General features: G+C 59.9%; 2 protein-coding genes across 2 annotated transcripts in view; both read right to left on the bottom strand.

The window, feature by feature from the left end:
- The window catches only part of NECAB2 (N-terminal EF-hand calcium binding protein 2), a 28,188-nt gene extending 26,466 nt beyond the window's left edge, over positions 1-1,722 (bottom strand). Inside the window, exon 1 of the mRNA XM_026495324.4 lies at positions 1,498-1,722. Coding sequence (XP_026351109.1) covers positions 1,498-1,722 — 225 coding nt within the window. The remainder of the gene's footprint in view (positions 1-1,497) is intronic.
- Positions 1,723-2,963: 1,241 nt separating this feature from the next.
- Positions 2,964-13,631, bottom strand: OSGIN1 (oxidative stress induced growth inhibitor 1). The gene is made up of 6 exons (XM_026495323.4): positions 13,528-13,631; positions 9,678-9,782; positions 8,131-8,267; positions 7,085-7,276; positions 6,730-6,821; positions 2,964-4,261 (listed from the first exon to the last, which is right to left on the bottom strand). Exons 2-6 carry the CDS (start codon positions 9,742-9,744, stop codon positions 3,313-3,315), a joined length of 1,437 nt encoding a protein of 478 aa, XP_026351108.1. The 5' UTR covers positions 9,745-9,782; positions 13,528-13,631; the 3' UTR covers positions 2,964-3,312.
- Between the last annotated feature and the right edge of the window lie 10,099 nt (positions 13,632-23,730).

Below are 23,730 nucleotides of genomic sequence, written 5' to 3'. Positions count from 1 at the left end.
ACGCCCAGAGCACCCAGGCCCCCCCAAAGCCCCACCCAGGGCCCTCCACACCCCTGCTCCTGACTGCAAAGCTCCCGGAGGTCCCACCCTCAGGGGTCCCCATGTCCGCTCCCCACCCCCACTCGCCACTCCATCTCTCAGATGAAGAAATGGAGGCTCAGGGCCCACACACACCAGCAGGAGGAGGACCCCAGAGCCCACTACCCGCCCTGTTAGAAACAGGAAGGGTCTGGACAGGGCTTCTCTGCAAAGGTGGGCCCAGCGCTTTCCCACATGAACTATGCTGGGGTCTTGAGAGAGGACCGGGCTGTGCAAGTGTGTGTGCGTGCGCGTGTGTGTGTGTGTGTCTGCGGGCAGCCACAAGCACCCACAGCACAGCTCCCCCTGCCCTGCCCAGCCCTCTCTGCACAGAGCCAACTGTGGGTTCCGGGAGAGAGGAAGGGAAGGCGAGAGGAAATCCGTGCTCCCCTCAACAATGACACACACAGACACAAGGCTCCCAAAAACCCACCAGGCACAGGACCCTCATGGGACATGCACAACCTACAGCTGTGCTGTTAGGAGGTGGGGGTGGCGCCCAGGATAGAGCCCCCTCCGCCTCTCCCTCACTCTACAGAGCGAGTCTCCCACCCCCAGCAGTCCACCCTGTAGAATCTTCCTCCCACTCCTGGGGAGTGGGTGGGAGGGTGAGGTGGGCTTCCCAGAGATGGGTGGTTTGGATCCCAGAGGGGATGGGGGTTGGTTTGAGTAGAGGGTATGGAAGGAGTGGAGGATAGACGGGCTCCGAGTGGAGTGCGGGGGTGGGGGCGGGGATCCCAAAGGGGTCCAGGCTCAGAGCAGATAGGGGTCGCCCCAGCTCTACAGAAAGGAGAAGGGGAAGACACAGGTGGGGAGGGGGCTTCATTTTCAAAGAGCTGGTGCCTGGGGTGAAAAGGGGCTGTGGGGACGGGAATACACGGTTCAGGGAATACACGGGCTCAGGGTCTACGGCCAGGATGAGAAAAGGGGCACCGGAGCCAGAGGCTGGAAGGGGAGGGGGTCTCAGAAAAGTAGCGATTCACGCGGGTATCTGGGATGGAGAGGAGGAGGGGGCCGGAGGCGGCAGGGGCTCGCATACCTACAGGGGTGAGGTAAAGGGTGAGGTGCAGGGCTGGGGGAAAGAGTAAGGGTTTAGCTAGAACAAAAGTAGGGGGGCGGTGGCCAGGTCGAAAGGCTCCAGGGTCCAGGCTCCGAGAAGGTGGGGATCCGGAGAAATGGAGGGAGGGGGCGGGAGGAGGAGGACCGTCTTGGTCCAGGGACGAGGCTAGACTGGGATGGAGATTGGCCGGGGCTCGGAGGGGCTGGGGTCGCGCTCTGGGACGCAGAGGGGAAAGGGCCGGGGGTCCCCCGCCCAGGGAGGAGGGGGCCTCGCGGGTCCCGGCGGGGGCGCAGGAGGGCGGCGTCGGGAGCGCCCGGGTAGGAGGAGGGGGCTCGGGGTCCCGGCCGGCGCGTACTCACGTCCAGGATGACGGCGGTGCCCCCGCGCGGCGAGCCTGGCCCCGGACCCGGGCCGGGGTCCGCAGCGGGGGCGTCGGGGTCGTCGGGGGCCAGCGGCGCCCGGGGCTCGCCCATCCTGGCGCCCACCCAGCGCAGCAGCCCGCCCAGCGCCCGGCCCTGCGGCGGCGGCTCCCGGAGCAGCCTGTGCGCGCCGGCCCTGCACAGGCGCGCCGCCCGCTCGCACATCGCGCCGCGCCCGCCGCCGCCGCCCGGAAGCCCGCCGACCCCCGCCCGGCCCGCGGCCCGCCCCCGCGCGACCCCTCCCCGCTGCCACCGCCGGCGCCGCCCCGCCCTCCTCCCTCTGCCCCGCGGCCGCGGCCACCGCGGGGACGGGCCGGCGCCGGGGGACGGAGGGGGGGGGCGCTCCGCCTGGACCCCGAGCCACGTGCCTCGTGTCCACCGTCCCCGCCCCCCCACCCCCGGGAGCCGGGCGCGGCTGCAGGGGTTTAACCGCGGGGGCACGGTGCTGGGGGCTGGACCCCAGCCCGGCCACGGAAGGGGCTGCCCAGGAGGCGTGGGGTCGGTGGGCGTCTGGCAGCGCAGCCAGGGGCTCCCTGGGGGCCACCCCCCGAAAGTCTCCCGCTGCCCCCCTCCCGAAGGTTCCCCCACCCTACCCGTGGCGCCGACGCAAGGGCCGGAGCGCAGGTGTCCGGCGAGCCCGGAGCGCCCTCTGCTGGCTGCAGCTCTAGGGACCAATGCCCACGCGCTGGGCCTCCCCCACTACTCCCGGGGGCCTGAATGCCCCCTCAAACCTCCCCCTTCCATAGCACAGCGCTCAAACTGGTGCCCCAGAACGCCCTCTTCCCCTCATACCCCATCCACCCCTCATCCATCTGTCCAAAGGACGAGTTAAGGCCCGTGACAGGCGCTGGGTTGCACTAAAGGGACTGGTAGGGGGGGTGTCCTTGGCCTCCTGGAACCTAGATCCAAGTGGGCAGAGTCAGATACTGGAGTGATTCCATAGATAAATGAACCATTAATACTGAACTGCCATGAACCTTGGGCCACGAACAGGGGATTGTCCTGGTGGCTATGGAGGGGCTCATGGCAGAGGAAGACATGTGGAGGGAGTGATCCTTAGGTTGAGAGAGTGGAAGGACTGGGCAGGAGACGGGGCCCCTGCAGAGACCCTGTGGCAGGTGCAACGATGGGGAGCATGAGGGACTGAAAAGAGACAGCATGGCTGGGAGGGAGCGTGGGAGAGGGGCAGGGACTAGGCTAGAGGGGCGGGCAGAGGCTGTGAAAGCCTCCCCAGGATACCCCCACATTCCCTCCCCTTACTTCCCTAACACAGCTGTGCCTCGACTTGGGGCACCATCCCTTGTCACAAAACTCTCCAGCCCAAAGACCTCCCATATGGCCCTGTGTCCCCCCCACCCCGGGGCGCCCAGCCCCCTTCCCACACACAGAATCCTCAGAAACATGAGTGGAGGCAGGCACTGGTTTAATTGGGACCCGAGTCTGGAAGGAGTAAGGCCTGGAGTCCTCTTGGCTCAGTGCTCAGCTGGCCCTGGTGACCCCAATTCATACCAGCAGCTTTCACCCCAAATCACAGCCTACCCTGGCCTGCAGCCTCTGTTCCCACTCTGGGCACTAGTCCCAGTCCAGGCAGCCTGGTTCCCCACTCCTCTTCATCCGAGAGGCCTGTTGCATGGGCTCAGGGACCCTCCTGTCTCCTGCCAGGAGAGGCCCCCTTCCCTCACTGGGGTGTCCAGCGGGGCTGTAGGAATCTCCCTTCCTCTTTAGGGCCTGGGTACGAGAAGGCCGGGCCAGGCGCTAGGGTGGCTTCCTGGCCTCCTTCCTCAGCAGGGAGCTGGCCACCGCTAGGGCCCCACCCTGCACAAACCGCACAAAATTGTCCCCCGCCAGTGGCCCCACAGCGTACAGGCCCTCCTGGCGGGCGCTCTGGTAAGTGAAAGGGTCCACATCAATGGGGTTCCTTTTGGCGCTCAGGGGCTGGTCAGGGTCCATGGCCAGGTTCGCACCTGCCCCGGGGAGGAAGGAGAGGTCGGGGTGAGAGCCGATGAGCACCAGCACCAGGGCAACACCGAAGACCTTCTGGAGGCCCTGGGAGTCCTGGAACACGGCCTGGCGGTCCTCCTTGAGCAGCACCAGCTGGTGCTCGGGGAGACTGCGGTAGCCCTCGTAGGGGCTGGGCGACAGGATGGACCGCTCCCGCATCATCTGGTGCACCTTGTGGTACTCGGGGTACAGCATCTTGGGCAGCTGGTTGAAGACCAGGCCGGGGTCGTCCACGGGCCGGCGGAAGGCGTGGATCACAGGGATGTTGTAGTGGCGGGCGTAGAGGACCGCGTCAGCGGCCGACAGCCCCGCGCCCACGATGAGGACAGAGTCCGAGGCGGGGCTCACCGTGCCCGCCCGCATGGCCGCCTCCAGGGCCGAAAGCTCATAGTGGACAAAGGGCAGGGCCTCCCCAGGGATGCCCAGCCGGGCCGGGCTGTCGGACGTGCCCGTGGCCAGGACCACGTTGCGGGCGCACAGGGAGAAGGGCTGCCGGCTCTGGTCCTCGGTGGTCAGGAAGCCGCTCACCTGGAAGAGGGGGCCAGGGTCCCGGACCCCAGAGCCACTGGACTCAGGTGTCCCCCACTCCACGGCCGTGACCACAGCGCCGGACACGAAGTTGTGGCCCAGGCCCTTCTTGGTCACATAATCCCTGTAGTAATGAGCGATGTCCCCAGCCGTGGCCCGGCTGTTACGAAGACCTCTGAAGGGAAGGATGGGGGAGGGAGGGTATCAGAGAGCACACCAGGGTGTGGGGGAGATCAGGTGCGACAGCAGTGAACAGGTAGGCGGCAGGCCCTGGAGCTGGACTGTGGCTCTGCCTCCCCTGCCGCGGGACTCAGTTTACCCCCTCGGAGCCTCCAGCTAGTTCCTCGTGTGGAAAATGAAGCAAATTTGGGTATCTCATCAGGGTGGGGGTGACAGTGTGGCCTCCAGAGCCAGGTGGCCTGCGTTCAAATCTTGGCTCTGCTGCTGGGGAGCTATGTGCCTGAAATGTTCCATGCCTTGGTTTCCTCATTTGTGCAACGGGGAGGATGGCGGTGACGGAATGATTTCACATGATTATTGAGAGGGTGAGACAATGGTGTGAACAGATCTTAGGATAGAACCCGCCAGATAGTAAGTGGCAGGTGACAGCCAGCCACTAGTACTACCCCCCAGGACTAAATACTCATCTACAGAAAGATGCTGGGATCCCATTCCTATCATGTTCAGAAACAGGTGAAGCTGATGTATGAAGTTAGAAGTGAAGGAGTGGCTCCCCCAGGCGGGAGGAAGGGGGCCGTGTGGGGGCTTCTGGGGGTAGGGGGTCTAGCTTTGATTCTGGGCGGCCGCAGTGCAGGTGTGAGCTGAGACATTCCGTCCACTCACGTGTGCTGGAGTTGCGCACTTGTCCATAGGCGGCCGTGTTTCAATACAACACACAAATTTAAAAACAGCCCATGCAAAGCACTTGGCCGAGGCCCCGCACACACCGCGACGGCAGAGACTACTTTACTATCAGCGTTGTTCCTCTTGCTCTTACTGCCACCCCTCCCTGGGCGATGACCGCAAAGCTGGTGTCACCAGGTGGCTGAGCTGTGGGCTTGGGCATGATCTCAGCTCCTCCCTCTGTCTACCTGTGTGGCCTCAGGTGGGTTACTTTCTCCAACTGCAGACACGTTGTTCAGGAGAAACTCGCTTAAGGGGAATCCTACGTGGGGCGCCAGGGTGGTGCGGTTGGGTGAATGTCTGACTCTTGGTTTTGGCTCAGGTCCTGATCTCAGGGTCGTGAGATCAAGCCTCAAGTCGGACTCTGCACTCAGCGCAGTCTGCTTGTCCCTCTCCCTCTGCTCCTCCCCCCTCTCGTGTTCCTCCCCACCTCTCAAATTGAAAAAAAAAAAAAAAAAAAAAAAGGAGGATCCTACAGGACACCCACCAGGACCGGCGGTAGCGCCCGCTCACAGCGCACCCCCCAAGGCTGCCATGCAGCCCAGCATGCCAGTCTGCTTCTGAAACTGGAGCTGTGGGTTTGTCACTTGCCCTTCTCTGAGTAAAGACTGTCCCGGAGAACGGTCCTAAGATAGTACGTACAGGGTTCTTTCTAAGAAGGGCAGGTGGGACAGAAGGAAAGCCCAGGACTGGGCGGGGCACCCTGGAGGGCAGGGGTGTGTGGCTCTTGCCCAGGAATGGGCACGAAGAGCTGCTGAATCGGGAATACTATGCAGCCACGTAAAAGGATGGCTGCAAACACTGTCTTCCCCACGTGAGATCCTTATGCCATAATGTTGAATTTACAAGTAGGATATAAAAGGGTTTGTCTACAATTAAAATTGAAGTTCCTGTTTCTCTGTTAACACATCACTCCACCAGCCTGGACATCTTCCTACCAAACCCACAGGGACACAGAGTCTTTGTGACATGGAGTTGCTGGGTGGGGATGACAGGTCCCTGTCATGGCCCCTGGGGTCAGAGGGAACAGGACATCTCACAAGGTCAGCCACCACCCAAGTGGTGACCCCCTCGTTGCCCCCCTGGAGCACTGGGCAACGTTCTGCCTCGATCCCCAGGATGAGCAGGGACTGGAATTCATTTGTTCAGTGACTGAGGTGTTCTTCCAGGACGGTCAGATGTGTGCCGTGTGGTCATGATGGAGCAGGAAACAAGATGGGGGAAACACCCCCAAATGGGAGCGCGACAGGAAGAGGCGTGGGGTTGGGCTGCGTTGTCTTCCTTTTCTGTGTGTGGTTACGTTTCTATTGCAAGAGCATTTTTTAAAAAGGAAGTGCATTCTATTAGCTGACCTTGAAGTAAGGAGAATATTATTCCAGGCCAGGCTTGAGTGGTGGGAAGGGCAGCAGGGAGGCCAGAGGACGGGGGAGGCTGGCCAGAGGCTCAGGGCAGGGCCAGCTGCCACGCCCTCCTTAGAGGCTGGGATGCTCCCCAGGGTGCGGGGAGGGGGAGGTTGTGCCTCAGGTGGAGGGAGCACTGGCAGGGAGTCCTGGGGTGAGCCCAGCCCCCTGTGGTCCCAGGCGAGTCCTCTCCCCCTCTGAGCCTCAGTTTCCCATCCTGGAGTAAGAGGAAGGGCAGGCTAGGGGAGCCTCAGAGCCTCCATACCTCTGGCTCCTGGGCTCAGTGTGGGGGTGTCGCCCGTTGCCCCTGCCCACCCCAGGCATTGCAGAGCTGCCTCACCTTCTCTTCCTGCACACCCACTCCTTCACCTGCAGGTCCGGGAGCCCCATCCACTGGCCTTGGCTAAGGGTCACCATGGAGCCTTCAATGGACTGTGTGCAAAAGGAGCCCGTTGGTCCAGGCCTCTCCGAGCCCCCGGCCCGGTAGGGAGGAAGGACATGGGAGGCCTTAGCTGGGGTGGCTGCAGAAAGGGCAGGTGGAGAGGGTGGGAGAGGAGGGGGTGGGAGAGCAGGAGGGGGAGGGAATAGGGAAAGTCCGGAAATGGAGGAGTTCTAACCCTCGGGAAGGAGTCTCTCCAAGACTTCGGGTAGATTCGGCCCAAAGCCCCTCTCACCCTCTCCCAGCCCCCACTCACATGCCAGGCTCCTCCAGGCAGGTTCCGGCCTAGGACCACGTGGGGGATGGCTCGCTCCTTCTGGTGCTTCCAGGTGAGAACGGACTCCATGGTTCCCCCAAAGTCTGTGTCTGGGCGCAGGAGGGCATCAAAGAGCAGGGCCACAGGGCTTTGGCACCGGCCTTCAAGGCCTTCAGACAGGTAATCCAGGTCCTGGAGGTGGTGCATAGGTCAGAGGGGCACTGGAGCAAGGCTGCCCCGTCTTGCATTCCCACCATATCAGGGTGGTCAGACAAGCTTGGAAAATGCTGCCTCATAGAAGTAGATATTGCACATCAACAAGTTAAAGGCTCTGACAAGTCCTGCAGCCCAATTTACCTGTTTAGTTTTGCCAAACCAATCTCTCTCAGACTTACTGGAGTAGGAACATCTTCTCTGAGGCACTAATGTCCTATAGAAGGCATTTTGAAAAATGCTGATCTAGACCAAACGGCAGCTTACTTCCTCATCAGTCAACTTGAGGGGGGGAGGAGCTAGGAGGATGGATGATGTCGGAAGTGGGGGGTGGACGATGAGTGGCCTTCTGGAAGGCAAGGGGCATGGATGGAGGATTGGCGAGTCCTCTTGGGCAGGGGGTAGTGAACCGAAGTATTCAGGCAGGATGTCTCAACTTCGGTACTAATGACATTTGGGCAGCTTGCGCTCTGCGGTGGGCGCTGGCCCGTGTACTGCAGGGGGTTAAATGGCATCCCTGGCCGCGACCCTGCGAGTCAGGAGTGCCACCGCTCCAGTTGTGACAACTGCCATCGTCTCCAGATATTGCCAAGTGCGCCCGGGAGAGCAGGTGTAGACCCACCGGTCTAGGGCACGTGGGACAAGCAGGTGTGGCATTTGCAGGGCCCAAAAGACAGCCCTGCTTCCTCTCTCACAGTTTCCCGGCCTGACGTGCGGCCACTCACATTCCTCGTTGGGTCTCGTGTCTCACAAACGTGTCTTTTCATTTTTGCCCTGCTTCCCAGGGTGGCCGTACCCCCCCCCCCCCCCCGGCACCCAGAGCCCTGGCCCACCTGGTCCAGGATGGAGACGCCCGGGGCCTCGGTGAGCTTCCTGTGCAGCAGTGGGTGGGGGTGCACGGCGTCTGCTTTCACGTAGGGGGTGTAGCCCGACAGCAGGTAGGACAGGCAGATGCCCGAGGGGCCATTGCCTGAGGAGAGAGGGTGGGGTCAGAGGGCAGTGCTATCAGGTGCCACAGACCCACAGCTCCCAGGGCTTTGCTCTTGACCGGATTGGTTCCCTGATTTGCTCTTTATTCATAAAAATGAAACAGTAAGTCAGTCTTTAGCGTGTGTCAGGCACCGTGCATAATAATATAAGGAAGTAAGAACCAACCGCGGGGGGCGCCTGGGTGGCACAGAGGTTAAGCGTCTGCCTTCGGCTCAGGGCGTGATCCCGGCGTTATGGGAACAAGCCCCGCATCAGGCTCCTCCGCTATGAGCCTGCTTCTTCCTCCCCCACTCCCCCTGCTTGTGTTCCCTCTCTCGCTGGCTGTCTCTATCTCTGTCGAATAAATAAATAAAATCTAAAAAAAGAAAAAAAAAATAGAACCGACCGCGGAGAGCCTATGGGGTACTACGTGACAACAGCGGGGCACAAGTGATAACTATGGACGTTTACAGAGTGCCTACTCTGTGTCAAGGGGTTTTAGCAACACAACAGCAAGACGTGACAGAGGCTGCTGCTGGAGCAGGTCCCCCACGAAGCCCTGAAGTGCACGAGCCCATTTTGTGCCCCCCCATAACAGCGGGGTGCCGGCTACCCTTTCCCCCTTTCATGCTTGAGGGAGCTGGGGCTCAGAGAGGTTAAGTAACTTGCTTGTGGTCACACAGCAACATGACAGAGATGCTAGGATCGCTACTTGTCCTGTCCTCCCAGGGCTGTGCGGCTGGTCAGACGGAGAAGTAAAGTATCACAGGATAGATTCCTGGGCTCTGGGGGTGAACTTGGGGAGGGGCTAAGGAGGGGTGCAGAGCCACCTGTGGGGCCCCCAGTTCCCAAGCCTGAAGGAATCACACCGCTCATCTGTGGCGCTGCTTGGGCATTTCCCCTCGTGACATCGCTTCTCTTCTTATCGGCTTCCCCCGCCCCGCCTTATCTTGTGCTGAGCCGGACAGTACCCGTCTGTAGAGCGCCCTCAGGACACCCCGCACGTGAGCACTGCTCTTCAGCTGTTTCTGATTTACAGGAATGGCCACTGATGAGGGGAGGGGCGCCTGTCCCCGGTTTGCAGACCCGAGGGCAGGAACCACATGCTTCGGCCACGTCCCCCTAGCAGAATGCCAGGCATGGGGTAAGCACGGGGACCGCTGCAGACTTAGGACCAGGGCCCCCTTGCCCTCACTGGGCAGCCTCAGCGGACCATTCTGCTCCAGCTTTGCGGGTTCTTGGAGGGAATCACATTTTATAAATTGCTAGGCATAGCACCAGGCATGTCCTGAATGCTTGACGGCCAATTTTAAAGACAACTTTTGTAAAGAAAGGCCGGGCCTGGGCCTGCCTGGCTCCTGACCTTCCACCCCAGGGGCTCAGTGCGGCCCCTCCCCCTGCACACACTCACCGATGACGATGACCGTGAGGGGCTCCGAGCTGCTGGTGCCGAGGTGGCCCTTCCTCCAGGTGCTCATGGCTGTGGCTGGTGGGGGACTCGCAGCTGGCAGCTGACCTGGGGGCAAGGGGGGAGGAAGGGCCACTCCGTGAGCTTGGGGTGTCATGCACTCCCTTCCCAGCTATGAGGTGTTGTCCCGTGGCCCTCAGGGTCAAGTCCAAGGTCCTTGCTGAGGCCTGCCGGGATGCCACTCCCCTGTTCCTTCTCTCCTCCTCACACCTGTTCCATTTCAAACAAACCTCCTCCCCCCACCCCACTAGGCAGGGTCCCCTCCTCCAGCCTGTCACCTCCAGCTCTAAGCCTCACCCCACTCTCCCCATTTCACCAGCAGACAATAACAATCCCCAAAACTTATGGTCCATCTTCTGCAAGGCCTCCTTTGCCTCGCCTGGGGGCAAGCCCTGCTCAGCGCTTTCGTGATCACTGCAGCCCCCACCCCACAATCCAGCCCTCAGGTCTCCGGTGCAGCCGGTGGCCTTTGGAGCCATCACCCGGCAAGGTGCTTCCTCGCTGGTGACCACAGGCCCATTCCTGGACCTCTCTGGGTCTGGTTCCTCATCTATAAAATGGGAATAGTAGTCTCTACCCCATCAGGTTGTTGGGGGACACACTGAGGCAATGGCCGTGAAGCACTGGGTGGAGCAAAGGTACCCCTGGGCAAGGACCAGTGCCCATTGCCAGCTGCAGGGGCTCAGTTGGAACAGGTGGACCTGGTAACCGGTCTTGTCTCTGGAACAACAGCGCCCCCTGCTGGCCATAGGCGCACATCACATCACTCACAGGGAACTAAACCCTGTTCTTGGGGCCGCAGGTGTGGGAGGAGGGTCCAGACCCATCTGCTCCACATCCCCCAAACCCAGCTAACGGGGCCTCCGACCTCACCCACTGCCCACACCCTGCCCTCCTGAGGGCGACAAGGCAACATCCACACAAGCGTGTGAGGAATGTGTGGCTTTTAGCGCGGACCTAGCGACTCCTCATGTGCTCCTCGCTGCCCACGCAGAAAGCGCTGTCGCTTATGATCCCCCGTCACAGGCCCAGGGAGGCCAGAGCCCAGAGAGCGCGCACAGCTGCTCAGCGTCACGGAGCTGGCTTTGACACTGGTGCCGACGCTTTTCCTGTGTGTGCCCCATGCCAGCCACTGGCCTGCCCCAGGGAGAGCCGGGGCTCAGCCCAGGGTCACACACACGTGTAAAAGAGTGCATGGGCAGTCACATGGCCTGGACACCCAGGGATGGGGACCCAGGGTCACTGCTTTCAGAATTCTTCCAGGGAAGGCAGAATTCCGATTTTTATGTGCATTCTCTGATTTGGAAAGTGGGCAACTAATTCACACTTGTAAGAAAAAATCTTGACCAGTGACCAAACATGACCGAGGCCAGAATATGACCTCGGATATGTGCAGAGTGACAGAAACCCCAGCATCTGCCCCCAGGCAGGTCCCGAGCAGATGGACAAGGAACAGTTCCCCACAGACGGGCCGGTAAGAAAACTCCACCAGTGACGACAACAGACCACACTTTACAGTGTGCAAGGGGTTTGACCTAAGTGACAGCACGGGGTCTGGCAGCCCTGAGATGTGAGCGGTGTCACCGTTGGTGAGGAAAGGGAGGCTCAGAGCTGAAGGACACACGGCGGGAAGTGTCACGTCAGGTGGCATGTCAGGGACTCCCTCATCCTGAGAACAGCCCTCCCTGCCTTCGCTGGGCCCCGGGGCCCAGGGCCACTGACAGCCTCCTCCTCCTGTCTGGGGGAGCCCCCGGGCCAAAGGAGATGAAAGGTGGCAGCGGGGACTGCGAAGCCTTCTCCACACCAGGGTCCCTGCAGGGGCCGTGCCGTCTGCTGGGGAGAGGATTTGGGGGTGGCGTCACCATCATGAACCCCACCAATCACACAAACGGCTAACATTCGCGCATGTCTATGAAGAGCTGGCTAGGGAGCAAGCATGTTCTAAACACTTCATACACGTGAACTCATTGAATCCTCATTTAAGTGCGTACTCTTCCACGCACTCCCATATTACAGATAGGGCAGCTGAGGTCATCGAGCTGGGCTCGAGAGTGCAGAGTGACAGGGTGTGACAGCTTCTGCCAGTGGGCAGAGAGCGCAGCATGCCCATCTGTCCCTGCTCACCCTTCTGCTCTGTTTCCACTGCCGGCGGGGAGGGAGGCCAGGGGCCACGTTCCCAGTGGGGAGGGAGAAGTTTCTCAGTACCCGTGGGGCACTGGGTGAGCCTGGTGGCGCTGGGGAGCAGGACTGCAGTTCCCCCAGCACGCTCTCCTGGAACCTCCAAACAATCCCAGGGTCCCACCCCTCGTCTCTACTGTCCCCAGGAATAAACAGCAATGGGGACCCATGCGATGTCCTTGCTGAGAGCTCCCTATGCCTTACAACTTTAATTCTCATGGCAACCCACTTCACTGATGTGAAGACTGAGACTCAGGGAGGTGAGGCCATGCCCCCGAGGTCATATAGCCAGTGGGTGACAGATCAAGTTTGACCCCCCGGGGTTTGAGTCCACCTGAACTCCCCATAGCCCCCCAAAGCACGCCCACCCTGGGCTACGCCCTTCACCTCCCTTGTCCCTTTGACGGTCCCCACACCCCTCTTCACCACCATCCCCCTCTCAGTGCGAGAGGCACTCCTGGGAGCCCTTGGTTTCCCTCTTATCCTGCTTCCCGGGGGTTGGAGGGACCCATTTACCACCAGGGCTTTTGGGCTCCAAGCTCAGTGCTCCCTCCCAGAAGCCTCTAGATGCCACATACATGAGGTCATCACCCCGAGGTCACTTCCTGTGCAATGTCCCGAGGTCCCCGAGCAGCTGAGAGCTCTCATTACCTTGGAAGAATGAGCACATTGCCAAGTGACTGCGAAGAATCTGAAACTATTTTCATTTTCATTTATGGCGTTTTAGTTTTGTGGCGTTGGAATGGCCAACTTTTAATGTTAACTTTTTTTTGAGTCCTTCCTGGCTGAAGACAGAAAGTGCCAACTGCAAACAGCTCCCGAGAGAGACTGTCATTCACAGAAGCAAATAAGCGCAGAAGAAATGGGAATATTGGCAGCATTAAATGACGTGATGTTTCCTTGAAGTTTGTAGCTCCCCTACTTCTAGGGTTGCCAGAGCTAAAACTGCTCTGAGCCTCCGGGACACCTGTACGGCTGCACTTGACTTTGAGACACGCCCGCGCCCACCCAGCCGGAGGGCGTTCTTATCCCTGGGCCAGAGGGAGAGACCACGATGGGGCGGGAGGAGGCCTCTGGCCCAGGAATGTGCCAGACGACGCCCACGAGTGCAAGTCCTGCCCGCCGTACCTGTCAGACAGTGGGCAAGGCCTCTCTGCAGAAAGCGCGTGGTGACAGTGCCACCAAGAAAGCGACAGAAGGCTGAGGCAGAGTGAGGGTGAGGACGGTGGGTGGACATGACTGCTACCTGCCCGCAGCCTCGGGGCCACCGGGTTGCGCCCCCTCCCTCCGGAGCCTCCCCCACCTGGGGCCACCCCCCGCCCCGTGCTCAGCACCCCAAGCTGTCAGGCGCCAAGTGCCCAGGACCCCAGGGGGCGGACGAGAGGCGCACCCAGCCCGGCCGCAGGACCCAGTGGCCTGGGCGGCGGGCACCGCGCCCGGGCGGCCACACCTCCCTTTCCTGCCGGGAGCGGCGTCACGTGGGCCGGGGCGGCTGCAGCCGAGGGGGCCGGGCACCTGGGGACCGAGGCGCCGGCGGCGGGGAGAGCGTCCCGCCGGGCCCGCGGGGCCCCCCCTCCCCTGTCTCCCACCCGCTCGCCCTGCTCAGGCCACTCACCCGACCGGAGCGGGGGCGCGGGGAGCTTGGGCTGGCGCGCGGCGGGAGGGCCGACTCTCGGAGCGGCGGCGGAGCAGGAGGCCGTCTCCCCGTGGGGACCGAGGAGGCTGTGCGAGGCGGGGAGGCCGGGGTATTTCACGGCCCGGGAGGAGGCGGGCGGGGGCGGGGCCACGAAAACCACTTTCATAAGCGTGAGTCAGCAGGGGCTCCTGGATGAATGAACTTGCACTAGACCCAGGGCCGGCCTTAAAGGGGCCGGCCGTGGGGGGTGTGGTGGGGGTGCCAGGCGCCACCCCCTGGGGGGGCTGGGTCAGTAAACAGAGGACCCAAGGGCCCCGACCCAACCAATCCGGCCTTTTCTCCTAGGGAGGTGGCCCTTGAAGTGGAGAAAGACACCCTGGTTGCACTTGGTTCCCCCGCCCTTCTCCGCTCAGACTTGCACCACCCCATATAAAGCCTTCGGCATCAGCCTGTCCAGGGTGAGAATCTGACTCTGCCACTTCCTGGGCAAGCTGCCTCAGTTTTCTCATCTGAAAAATGGGGCCAACGAACAGGCTCTCCCTCCTGGGGTGGGTGTGGCAGTTAGGTGATGCCATTCTTAGATCCCACACCTAAAACATGAAGCCGGCTCCCTGGTTGGTGTCTTCCTTTCTGGGTTATTTTTTTCTCTGCACACCTCTCATTTTGCTGATCCTTACTTAGTGTTTCATTGTTTCTCTCACCAGGCCAGGATGTGGGCTCTGCGGGGGCCGGGAAGTTTTTCCGTGTCCGCTTTATCCCGAATCTAGAATGGTGCTCAGCACATAGTAGGTGCTCAGGAAGGAAGGGAGGGAAGAAGGGGTAGCGTTGGAACAGTACTTGGTCCACAGACCTCAGTGCACATCAGCTGTGATTTTCGTCACTGATGTGATTGCTAACCCCGTCGTCCTTTCCTCTCTGGGGACTTCCCTGGAGCTGAGGGGCCTGTGGGAGGCAAGTGAGGTACTCAATTTGCACGCAAGATTTAAGGGACACCCAAAACAGTGATGAAGAAAATTGTGTTTTAGTGCAAAATTTTTTGGAAAATCAGAATTAGGGGCACCTGCCAGTCCCAGCAGTGTGCGATTCTTGATATTGGGGTTATGAGTTCGAGCCCCATGTTGGGTGCAGAGATTACTTAAATAAATAAATGAACTTTTGAAAAAAGTCAAGAGTAATGCAAAAAGTGGATGATAAACAAAATATTAAAATTTCAGAACCAAACAGGGTCTGTAACAGTGCCATGCTGAGCCATATTGGAGCCTGGTGCAAACAGAAAAATCAGAATACTGATGCTGTCTTTATTTAAAACTTTGCTATGTTCTTTATCCCGGAAATTTGGCATTACTCTTGATTTTTAAAAATATCACAGGAACGCAGCACTGTGGGTCCTGATTATGGAATGTTTCAGTGCCCCTTATCGTTTGTGCGTCTCTTTCCAGGGTCTGGTGGCCGCAGGGGATGGGGCTGGGATACGCACAGCGCAGAATATGCACAGGGAAGTGGGAGGGGGGACAGGGGTGGGGTGGGGTGGGTGGGCAGGGACCAGGTCGGGCTGTGGGACTCTTTTGGGGACAGGGTTTGGCGTCCAGTCCCACTGGGACCAGCAGGGAGAGACTGAGTAGGGGGAGGAGAGGCTGAGGTGGGGAGGGGGGTGAGGTGAGCTGGCTGGAGGCTGGGGGTGGGGCAACCAAGGGATTGAGGGATTGGGGGCGCAGCATAAAGAGCAGGGCTGAGAAGGGAGACCCTGGATTTAGGGAGGAGATTAGGGGACATGAGCCTGGGAAGGTGGCTGCTCCAGGCCAGGTGTGAGGGGAGCACCTCTTCCTAGGGGCTCATGGGTACCTGCCCTGTGCCTACGACTGAGCCCGCTCTCAAAAGGGCCCTGCACTGGGTGTCACGCTCTGCTGTCGCCACTTTAAAATCCTTATTCGTTGTTGAATGCGGGGGGGGGGGGGGGGGGTCGCTTGTTTTCATGTTGCCCGGGGCCCCACAAATCATGTGATGGGCTGCACCATGCCTGTGGTGAGCTGGGTGAGAGGGGCTCTGGGTTCAGCCCCCTGGGCGGGTTGGGTTCTGTAAGGCACTGCCCCCTTGCAGCCTCATTTTACCCAGGGGAAGGTGGCCTTCCTAGTCCTCTTCTCCTGGGGTCACGCGCAGTACACGGCCTGTGGCAGGGGCAGCTGGAAGCCCACTGCTCTGGGCCCCAGCTCCCTCGCTGGCTTCTAGCCCTTTACAGGCATGCTGTGTGACCTTGGCCTACCTCTGTGGGCCTCTGTTCCAATATTCCCGGACCCTCGGAATGTGCACCCCCCACGCGCCAGGAACCCAGGGACAGCCCGGGGAGGGTAGCTTCCTTCTGACATACCTCTTGAGTGGGCTGCATCTTTCCCCAGCAGCCGCCTGGCTGTGTCCACTTCCCCATCCCAGGGCTCTGGACTGCAACTTCCCAGTGTGTTTGGATGTGTAAACTGAGGCAGAGAGAGACAACCACGAGTCAGAGACTCCCGCCGTGGGGCAAGGCTGAGGCTCGGGGTCCAGAGAGGAAGGCCCGGGAAGGAGGTGAGCTCCCGGGTCCCCCATCTCTGGGTCTGGCCCATCCTTCCTCCCGACCCACCCCACTGCCCCCGCTGGCCCTGACCCCTTTTCCGGATTTGGAAAATTTGCTGATACAGAGAATTGTGGGTGAGATGTGGACTTTCTTCCCTGCTGCCTGTTTCTCTGCCAGGACATTGTGGGAAATAGAGCGTGCTGAGTTGCTTCCAAAAAGCTCGACCAAGGCAAAGACAGATAATGTCACGGGCAACAGGGGGATGATGGCTGGGGGGCCACGCAGAGGGAAGCGGCCAGGCAGGTCTTTGCAGGTTGACTTTAGGGTGACCGGCTCTCTCGGGCTCTCCTGGGCGCCTCGATCCCTCCACACCTGCCTGTCCCCTTCTCCAGCCCCAGTTCAGGTGGCTGGTAAGCCTCTGGACCCTGAGCTGCTGAAACTAGGGTTGTGAGATGCAGCAAATAAAATTACAGGCACACAGGCCACTAATTTCAGGTAAGAGAAAAGTATGAGTATAAATACGTACCACGCAACACTTAGGATATACTTACACTAAAAAAAATTTTTTTTTCATTGTTTATCTGAAATTCAGTTAGCTGGGTAGCCTGTAATTGGCAAACCCACCTGTAAGTGTAAAATACACTAGATTTTGAAGAGTTAGTATAAAAAAAGGAAGGTAAAACGCCTCATTAATAATGTTTATGTGGATTACGTGTCAAAGTGAAAATATCTTGGGGATCTTGGGTTAAATAAGGTATATTATTAAAATTAACTACACCTGTTTCTTTTTTAAGCATTTAATGTGGCGACTGGACACTTGACACATGGGACTCTCATTAGCCTTCTACTGGACGTGGGCACCTGCTGTTCCTGCCAATGGCGACATTCCCGGATTCAGCAGCAAAAGCCCCACCGTGTTCCAAGAACCCTCTCGGTCCCTGGGAAACCACACCGGTTGGGCATCTGGAACATTCATTGCAAGGACTGGGCAGTGTGCCCTGGGAGAGGTGCTTCCCTTCTGAGCCTCAGTTTTCCCAGCAGGGCACTGGACTCGCAAGGTGGTGACAGCTTTGGGAGGGGCCCAGCACTAAGGAGGAGCTCAGACACAGCAACCCCCACCCCACCCCCAGGCCTCCCCCAAGCTCCCTGCAGGTGCTTGGGAGCTGGGGAACCAGTGGAAGGGAGGATAGGGTAGCCTCAGGCTGCTTCCCTGGGGGTCCTGGAATTGTAAGGCTCCCCTGTGCCCCCACATCAAACCACCATTTCTCTTTCCCTGCAAAATCCTAGGACTATTCCCAGGGGCTCCTCCCGGCCCCCTCCTCCTCCCTTCTCCTTTGTGGTGGCTCCCACAGCATTGCCACTTGCCGGACACCTCCAGGCTATAGACAGAATGCAGACGGAATGTTCTTTACACACAGCTGAGGCTCAGGCCAATCTTGAGCCTGAGGTAACACAGCATGAGTGACAGAACTGGGGCCTGAACCCAGGGCTGGGACTGCAGAGTCTGGACACTTCCAGGGAAAAAGCAGACAATGAATTAGTGAAGGAACAAATTCTCCTTCCTGCCTGGAGCACAAAGGCACGCACGGCCTGGAGAACTCTCCAGAAGGGCCTACCTACCACCACGGTCGCCCTCTTGCTGAGGTGCCCACACTGCATTTGATCTGTATGCTAGTCCCGTGAGGAAAGGCTGCACAGTGCTACTATTCTCCCATTCTACAGGCGAGGAAGCCGAGGCCCTGGTAAATGTGGCCTGAAGTCACGGCCAGCAGTACAGTGGGACTGTGACCAGGTGCCCTGGCTCGATGAGACCAGGCCCTTCCGGCACGTGACACCAGAACTAATATTTGCCTTTGCCATTTACAAAGCTTTGTCACGACCTTATCTCACCGACTCCCCACAACCAGGGGGTAGGCAAATATTTTCAATAACAAGTAGAGTTTACAGATGAAGAAACCCGGGGGGACTTGCCCAAGGCCACTCTTCCCCATGAAGTGGCAGAGGGGACTCAGACTCAAGTGTGTCTGGTGGCAGAGCCACACAGACCGCCCCGGGACAGGGGTGCGAGCTGCCAGGGCCTGGCCCAGCGTGGTTCATGACCCAGGGAGTCGCCACAGATCCCTGGGGAAATGAGGTCAAAGCAGGAAGCGGCCTGCCCTCCCTCCCCCAAAACACGGAGAGAACTGGGAGGTCAGGAGCCACAGGCGGAGGGTGGAGCCAGCCCCCAGAGGGGAGTCTGCGCAGGTGGCCAGTCTGGTGGGGGGCTCAGCCCCATCCTGTAGCCACATTCTCTGCTGCCTGATTCACCCCTCCTCTCCTTAAAAACTAGGGGGAAAGTTATGGCAGGAGAGTGCCTGGCCTGCAGTCAGGGTGGATGGGGGTCCAGCCCAGGAGTCAGACCAACTGGGACTCTGACTCCATCACCTTCAGCTGTGTGACTCAGGGCAAGTGACTTAACCCCTCTGAGCTTCCCTTGCCTCGTGTGTGCGATGCAGGTAGCGGAGCAGCCTTCTCATCCCGCTGCTCATGGGAATGGCCTGGTGACAATTTGAAGCTACCTTAACACCCAGGTCCCCGTCCCAGAGATTCTGACCTCGCTGGGCTGGGGTGCGGCTGGCCCCGGGGAGTTTTACCAGCAATCTGCTTGTGCAGCGGGGCTGGAAGCTTCTGTCCTTGCATCTGCTGGGGGATGAGCTGAATCAACACAGCCTGAAACCACCTGGCCTGTGGAGGGGCCCAGCACACAAGCGCCCCTCCCAGACTGAGGCCTGACCTTTGTAAGCCACATTCCTTGTGCAGCGGCAGGAACAGTCATGAGGTCTAAAAGGGAAATATATCTTCAGAGGAGCCAGACCACCAGGACTGCTGGGGATAGCTGGTGACCCCAGTGGGGGTCTCGCTGGAGCCCCAAAGCACCACTGACTCAACCACTGGACGAAACTCAATGTCACCCTGCTCATTTACCGTGACTCGGTTTCCCCACCTCGGTTCTATGCCACTGACTTTTGAACTCAGTGGAGGATTTGACATTTGCCCCCTTGGCATTTCGTCTCATGCATCTGCACCGCCATACCACGAGTCAGTCCAGTCCTGGGGCAACTCCCACGTGGAAAACAGCTCTGCTAAACTGGGAGGACACCCCCCCCCGCCCCCAAACAGCGCCGCTATTACCAGCAGAGGCTGCGCGCAACCTCCGTGTCTGCGGGTCAGCGAGTGGTGGCGAAGGCCCAGACAGAAACACTCGGCAGCCTTTGGAGGGAGCAGATTGGGAGCCAGAGGCGACGTGGAAGCTCAGGATGACAGAAGCAGGAGGGGCAGCCTGGACACTGGGGTGGTGCCCACCCGCTGCGCGGGCCCAGGGGCAGGAACCCAGCGGCACCGGGCAAATGGAGGAAGGGAGGTGGATGGCTGAGGCCAAGGAGCCTCAGATGGCTTTCCTTTCCATTGCCTTCGTGTCATAAACAGCAGTAATCATCCTGAGTAAAAACAATTCGAGACAAGGATTTCTGTGTTGGGTTCAGTTCACTGGGATGCTGCCGGCGTCTAGCACAGGGGCTGGGACACAGGGCTAGCGCAGACAATACTGACTAAACACGTTAATTAATCTCGTGGCTTTCAGACTTTCCTGATAGATTCTTTTTTTTTTAATTTTAAGATTTTATTTATTTATTTGACAGAGAGAGAGACAGCCAGCGAGAGAGGGAACACAAGCAGGGGGAGTGGGAGAGGAAGAAGCAGGCTTCCAGCGGAGAAGCCTGATGTGGGGCTCGATCCCAGAACGCTGGGATCACGCCCTGAGCCGAAGGCAGACGCTTAACGACTGAGCCACCCAGGCGCCCCTCCTGATAGATTCTTAAAACATTTCTGAGCATGAATAAAGCCCTCTTTTTATCCTATGCTTCCTATTATACGGCGGGATTCGCATGCCTCCCATATGTTTACATCTTGGGCCAACTGTGAATTGGCCAAGGTTGAAGACAGAGCCCTGTGGCACACTAGCAGAGACCCCTCCTCCAGTAGACACGGTTCTGATTGGCAGAGGGGTGAGTGAACAGTGTCTGTGGAGTCAGAGACTCTGGGTTGTGCATTCGCTCTGGAGCTTAGAAGCTACGTGTCTTTGCGTGGGTTACTTCACTTCTCTGAGCCTCAGTCTCCTTATCCATATAATACCCGTCCCCCAGGTAGCTCATGGCCTGGCATGCTGAGGGTTCTCAGGGGGTGGTGGACACCCCTCACTTCTGTGTACCCCCATTCGGACATTCTCATTCTGGGCGGCCATTCATGTGACTCTGGACCTGCCTGTTTTCCAGCCACCCAGCCCACACCCCTATCCCCCCCAAACTTCCTCAAGGGCGGGGGTTCTGAAAATGTGGTCCCCAGACCAGCAGCAGCAGCACCTGGGAACTTATTAGAAACTCAGAGGCTCAAGGCCCCACCTGGCTCCACTAGAACGGGGAGCCCACAGCCAGCATTTTTGCAAGGCTTCTGGGTGATTCCCTCGGGTTTTTGAATCAGTGAAGGAAAGGACGAGAAATTCCATCTGTCTGGGCCCATAGATAGAGTCAGGCAGAGAACAACAGCCATCTGACTCCACTGCTCTTGGGGAACCCACGCTCGGCCCCTGGGGTGCTGCTCCTCTCCCCATGGGCTCGGAATCTGTAAGTAACCCGCGGCCTGGGGCTGGAGCGTTAGCACGTGCCTCATCCCTCAGAAAACTGGGCCCCCCCTTGTCCCTGCCTCTGTGGGTCCTGCCGGCGAACTGGGAGCCCCCGCCTACTTGGCACCCCGAGACGTGCACTTGCAGCATCGGGAAGTCCTGCAGACTCCGGGCTGGCCAGCCCCTTTGCCAAACTTCCAGGCCCTTCTAATGGGCGTGTCGCCCATCCTAGCCTAAGAGTACTGTCCCGGACCCCAGTGCCAGAAGCAGCGGGTCTGCCGAGCTGTTTTCCTCTGGCATCTGCAGCTGCCGCCTGGGTCCCGGGGAGCGGGGCATCGCTGTCTTTGTTTCTTTTGGCTCACACGCTGCTGAAAAATGTCATGTTTGCCACCGTTATCAGGTTTTACCAACCCTTGGGGCCTTGCCTCCCCGGGCAGGTGGGGTCAGGGCCTCAGTGATTCAACTTAGTGTCAGGTGACTAGACATTTCCCAGCGCCGGGACAGGAGGGGAGAACAGCCCCGAGAGCATTCTGCATGATTCTTCCCCGAACAGCCCAGCACGGAAGTCCTAAGAAGAGGGCGTCAGTGCTCCAGGGCCAACACGGGAGGCAGGATTCCAGAGCCCTATCCTTTCCCACTGAGGCCCCACAAGCCTGCAGAGTCTCTTAGAAGCTTACAGGTTGCAAACGAGAGCCTGCACTCCCCTGCTGGACCACCTCCAAGGGCTCCCCCTGCCCTCAGGCCCACCCAGGCCTCAGCGCATTCAGGCCCCTGCAGGAGCTGACCTAGAAGGGCCTCCCCTCTGGTCCCTGCCCTCCTTCCAGGCCCCGAGGGAGTGTGCGCCCTGCTCTGCCCGCCATGCCCTGCCTCGCTTTCCTCTGGTTCTGGGCAAACCTCTCTAGTTCTGTCTCGATTCCTGCTGCTCAGACCAAGGTAGGGGGACTGGCGCTTGCATGTCCTGGGCCCTACTGCGTGCTGGCTGCCTCGTGCATGCGGTGTCCCGTGGAGGTGAGCAAGGACACAGGTGCCAAGAACCTTTTCCTGGGGGCAGGGCACTTGCTGGGCTGAGAAGCCTGGGGAGGAAGGAGAGAGGTCGGGAGGGGTGGTCATGCACCGTCGCGCCCGTGGCCCTCTCCAGCTGGGCACAGGAGGCTGGGGTGTAAGTGTGAGTGCTGTTGGCAGAGATGACATCCAAAGTCTGGGCATCAGAGAGAGAAAGGAGGCCGGGATGGAGCCGCCCGTCCCCATGGCCTGTTCAGCTGCTTGCACCCGCGCTACCCCGGGGCGGGGCAGGGGGTGCTGTCACACTCCCGACGACATGGAGCCCAGCGGCACTCAGAGGGTGCATCTTCATGCGGCTGGTGATGCCCCCCCTTTGGCTGTGACTCTGGAGCCCCCCCCAGACCTCAGGCAGGACCCATGAGGATCTTGCAAAGCAATTTAGAGGCCAGCCTGGCTCCAGGCCAAGGGAGGGAGGGGGCCGGAGAGGGAGGGGGACTGCAGGTGGAGAGTGGAAGGCCCAACAGGAGGAGGGTGAGAGCTACTGCCTAGTCCATCCCAGCTGGAGCCCGAGGCCGAGGCCGTAATGCTCATTAGCCACTTGTCCGCTGCCGAGCAGACAGAGGGCTGGCGAGGGGCCGAGCCCGCGGCCTGTGTCCCCAACACCCGTTCCCTCCCAAGCACAACACACGGCTTCTGGGTGAGTGGCTGTGGTTTCTGAGGGACGGAGAACGACGCAGTCTCCTTTGACACCTACCCCGAGTTGAGACCAAACGGAGCCACGGATGGCTTCCAGCTGGGGGTCCTCACCCCCGCCACCTTCATCGCCACCACCATCACGCTCACCACCTGCAGGGCAGCAGGAGCCCGGATGGGGGGATGGCAGGATGGCTCCCTATCCACTCATCGGAGGGCGGCAGTCCAACAGTGGGGCATGGGCACGGGGACCATTGCTGGGGACGGATGGGTCTGGGACGGAGGCGCCTCTCTGAGGAGACGGGAGCCCCACCTTGCTCACGGGGCTGCATCCAGCAGGACCCGACAGGCCCCGGGCTCCTTGGACTGATTCTCCCCAGCATGCTGGGCAGCCCGCCACCCGACCGCCCTGCTGCCTGCCCTCCGCGGCGCTGGGGGGCTGCCAACGCACGCAGTCAGGTCTGGGCAGGGCCCTGGAGGCCCTGCGCGTTCAGTGTCTCGCTGGAGGTGGAGGAGTGGCCCGGCTGTTTGGGCTTGGGGAGATTTGCCCAGATGTCTACTGCACGAGCATGGGGGGCCCAGCCAGCCTCCCCTCCGGACGATTACTGCACTCAAGGCGATGCTGCTTTGACGGAATTCCAGGCACGGAGGCTAAAATGCCATCAGGCCGGGCCTGGCTTCACTCCCCTCACAAGTCCGTGCAAGGATGGGCCTGTCCACCACTGAACATTGAGTCCAGGCCTCCGTGGCCTTCCTCCTCCTCTGGAGCCCCCGGTCTCCACCCTCCATCAGACCAGGGTGCGCGTAGCTGTGTCAGCAGCCGGGAGGCAGGGGCAGATCTGCCTCTGCTCCTGTGCCCTCCTCACTCTGAGATCTGTGGCCCCCTGGGGGCCTGACGTTTCCTTCACCTGAATGGTCAGGCACAGAATCCTGGGTGCAAGGACGTCTGTGCTCAGAGGGTGCTGTCCCACGAGCCCAGCGCCCCCTCTCCCAGGTGAAGCAGCTCAGATCCAGTGAGGGGAAGTGGGTCCTCCAGGGTCACCCGGCAGGAAAAGCCTTGGAAATCTGCCAAGTGCTGTTTCCCCCTCCAAATGTCTGTGACCTCTGGGGAGGGAGCCCAAAGCTCCCCCGCCCTTCAGTGACTCAATCAGCAGGAATTTATCACTGGGCACTGTGCTAAGAAGTGGACATACCACCAGGAAGAAAGACCCAGATCTTCTTGTCCTCAAGGAGATGATTACCTAGTGGGGAGATAAGCGCCTAGGTGCGCTACCATAAACGG

Source organism: Ursus arctos, unplaced genomic scaffold, assembly GCF_023065955.2.
Source record: "Ursus arctos isolate Adak ecotype North America unplaced genomic scaffold, UrsArc2.0 scaffold_19, whole genome shotgun sequence".
NCBI classification, from domain to species: domain Eukaryota; kingdom Metazoa; phylum Chordata; class Mammalia; order Carnivora; family Ursidae; genus Ursus; species Ursus arctos.
This window is presented reverse-complemented; position numbering and strand designations above follow the sequence as displayed.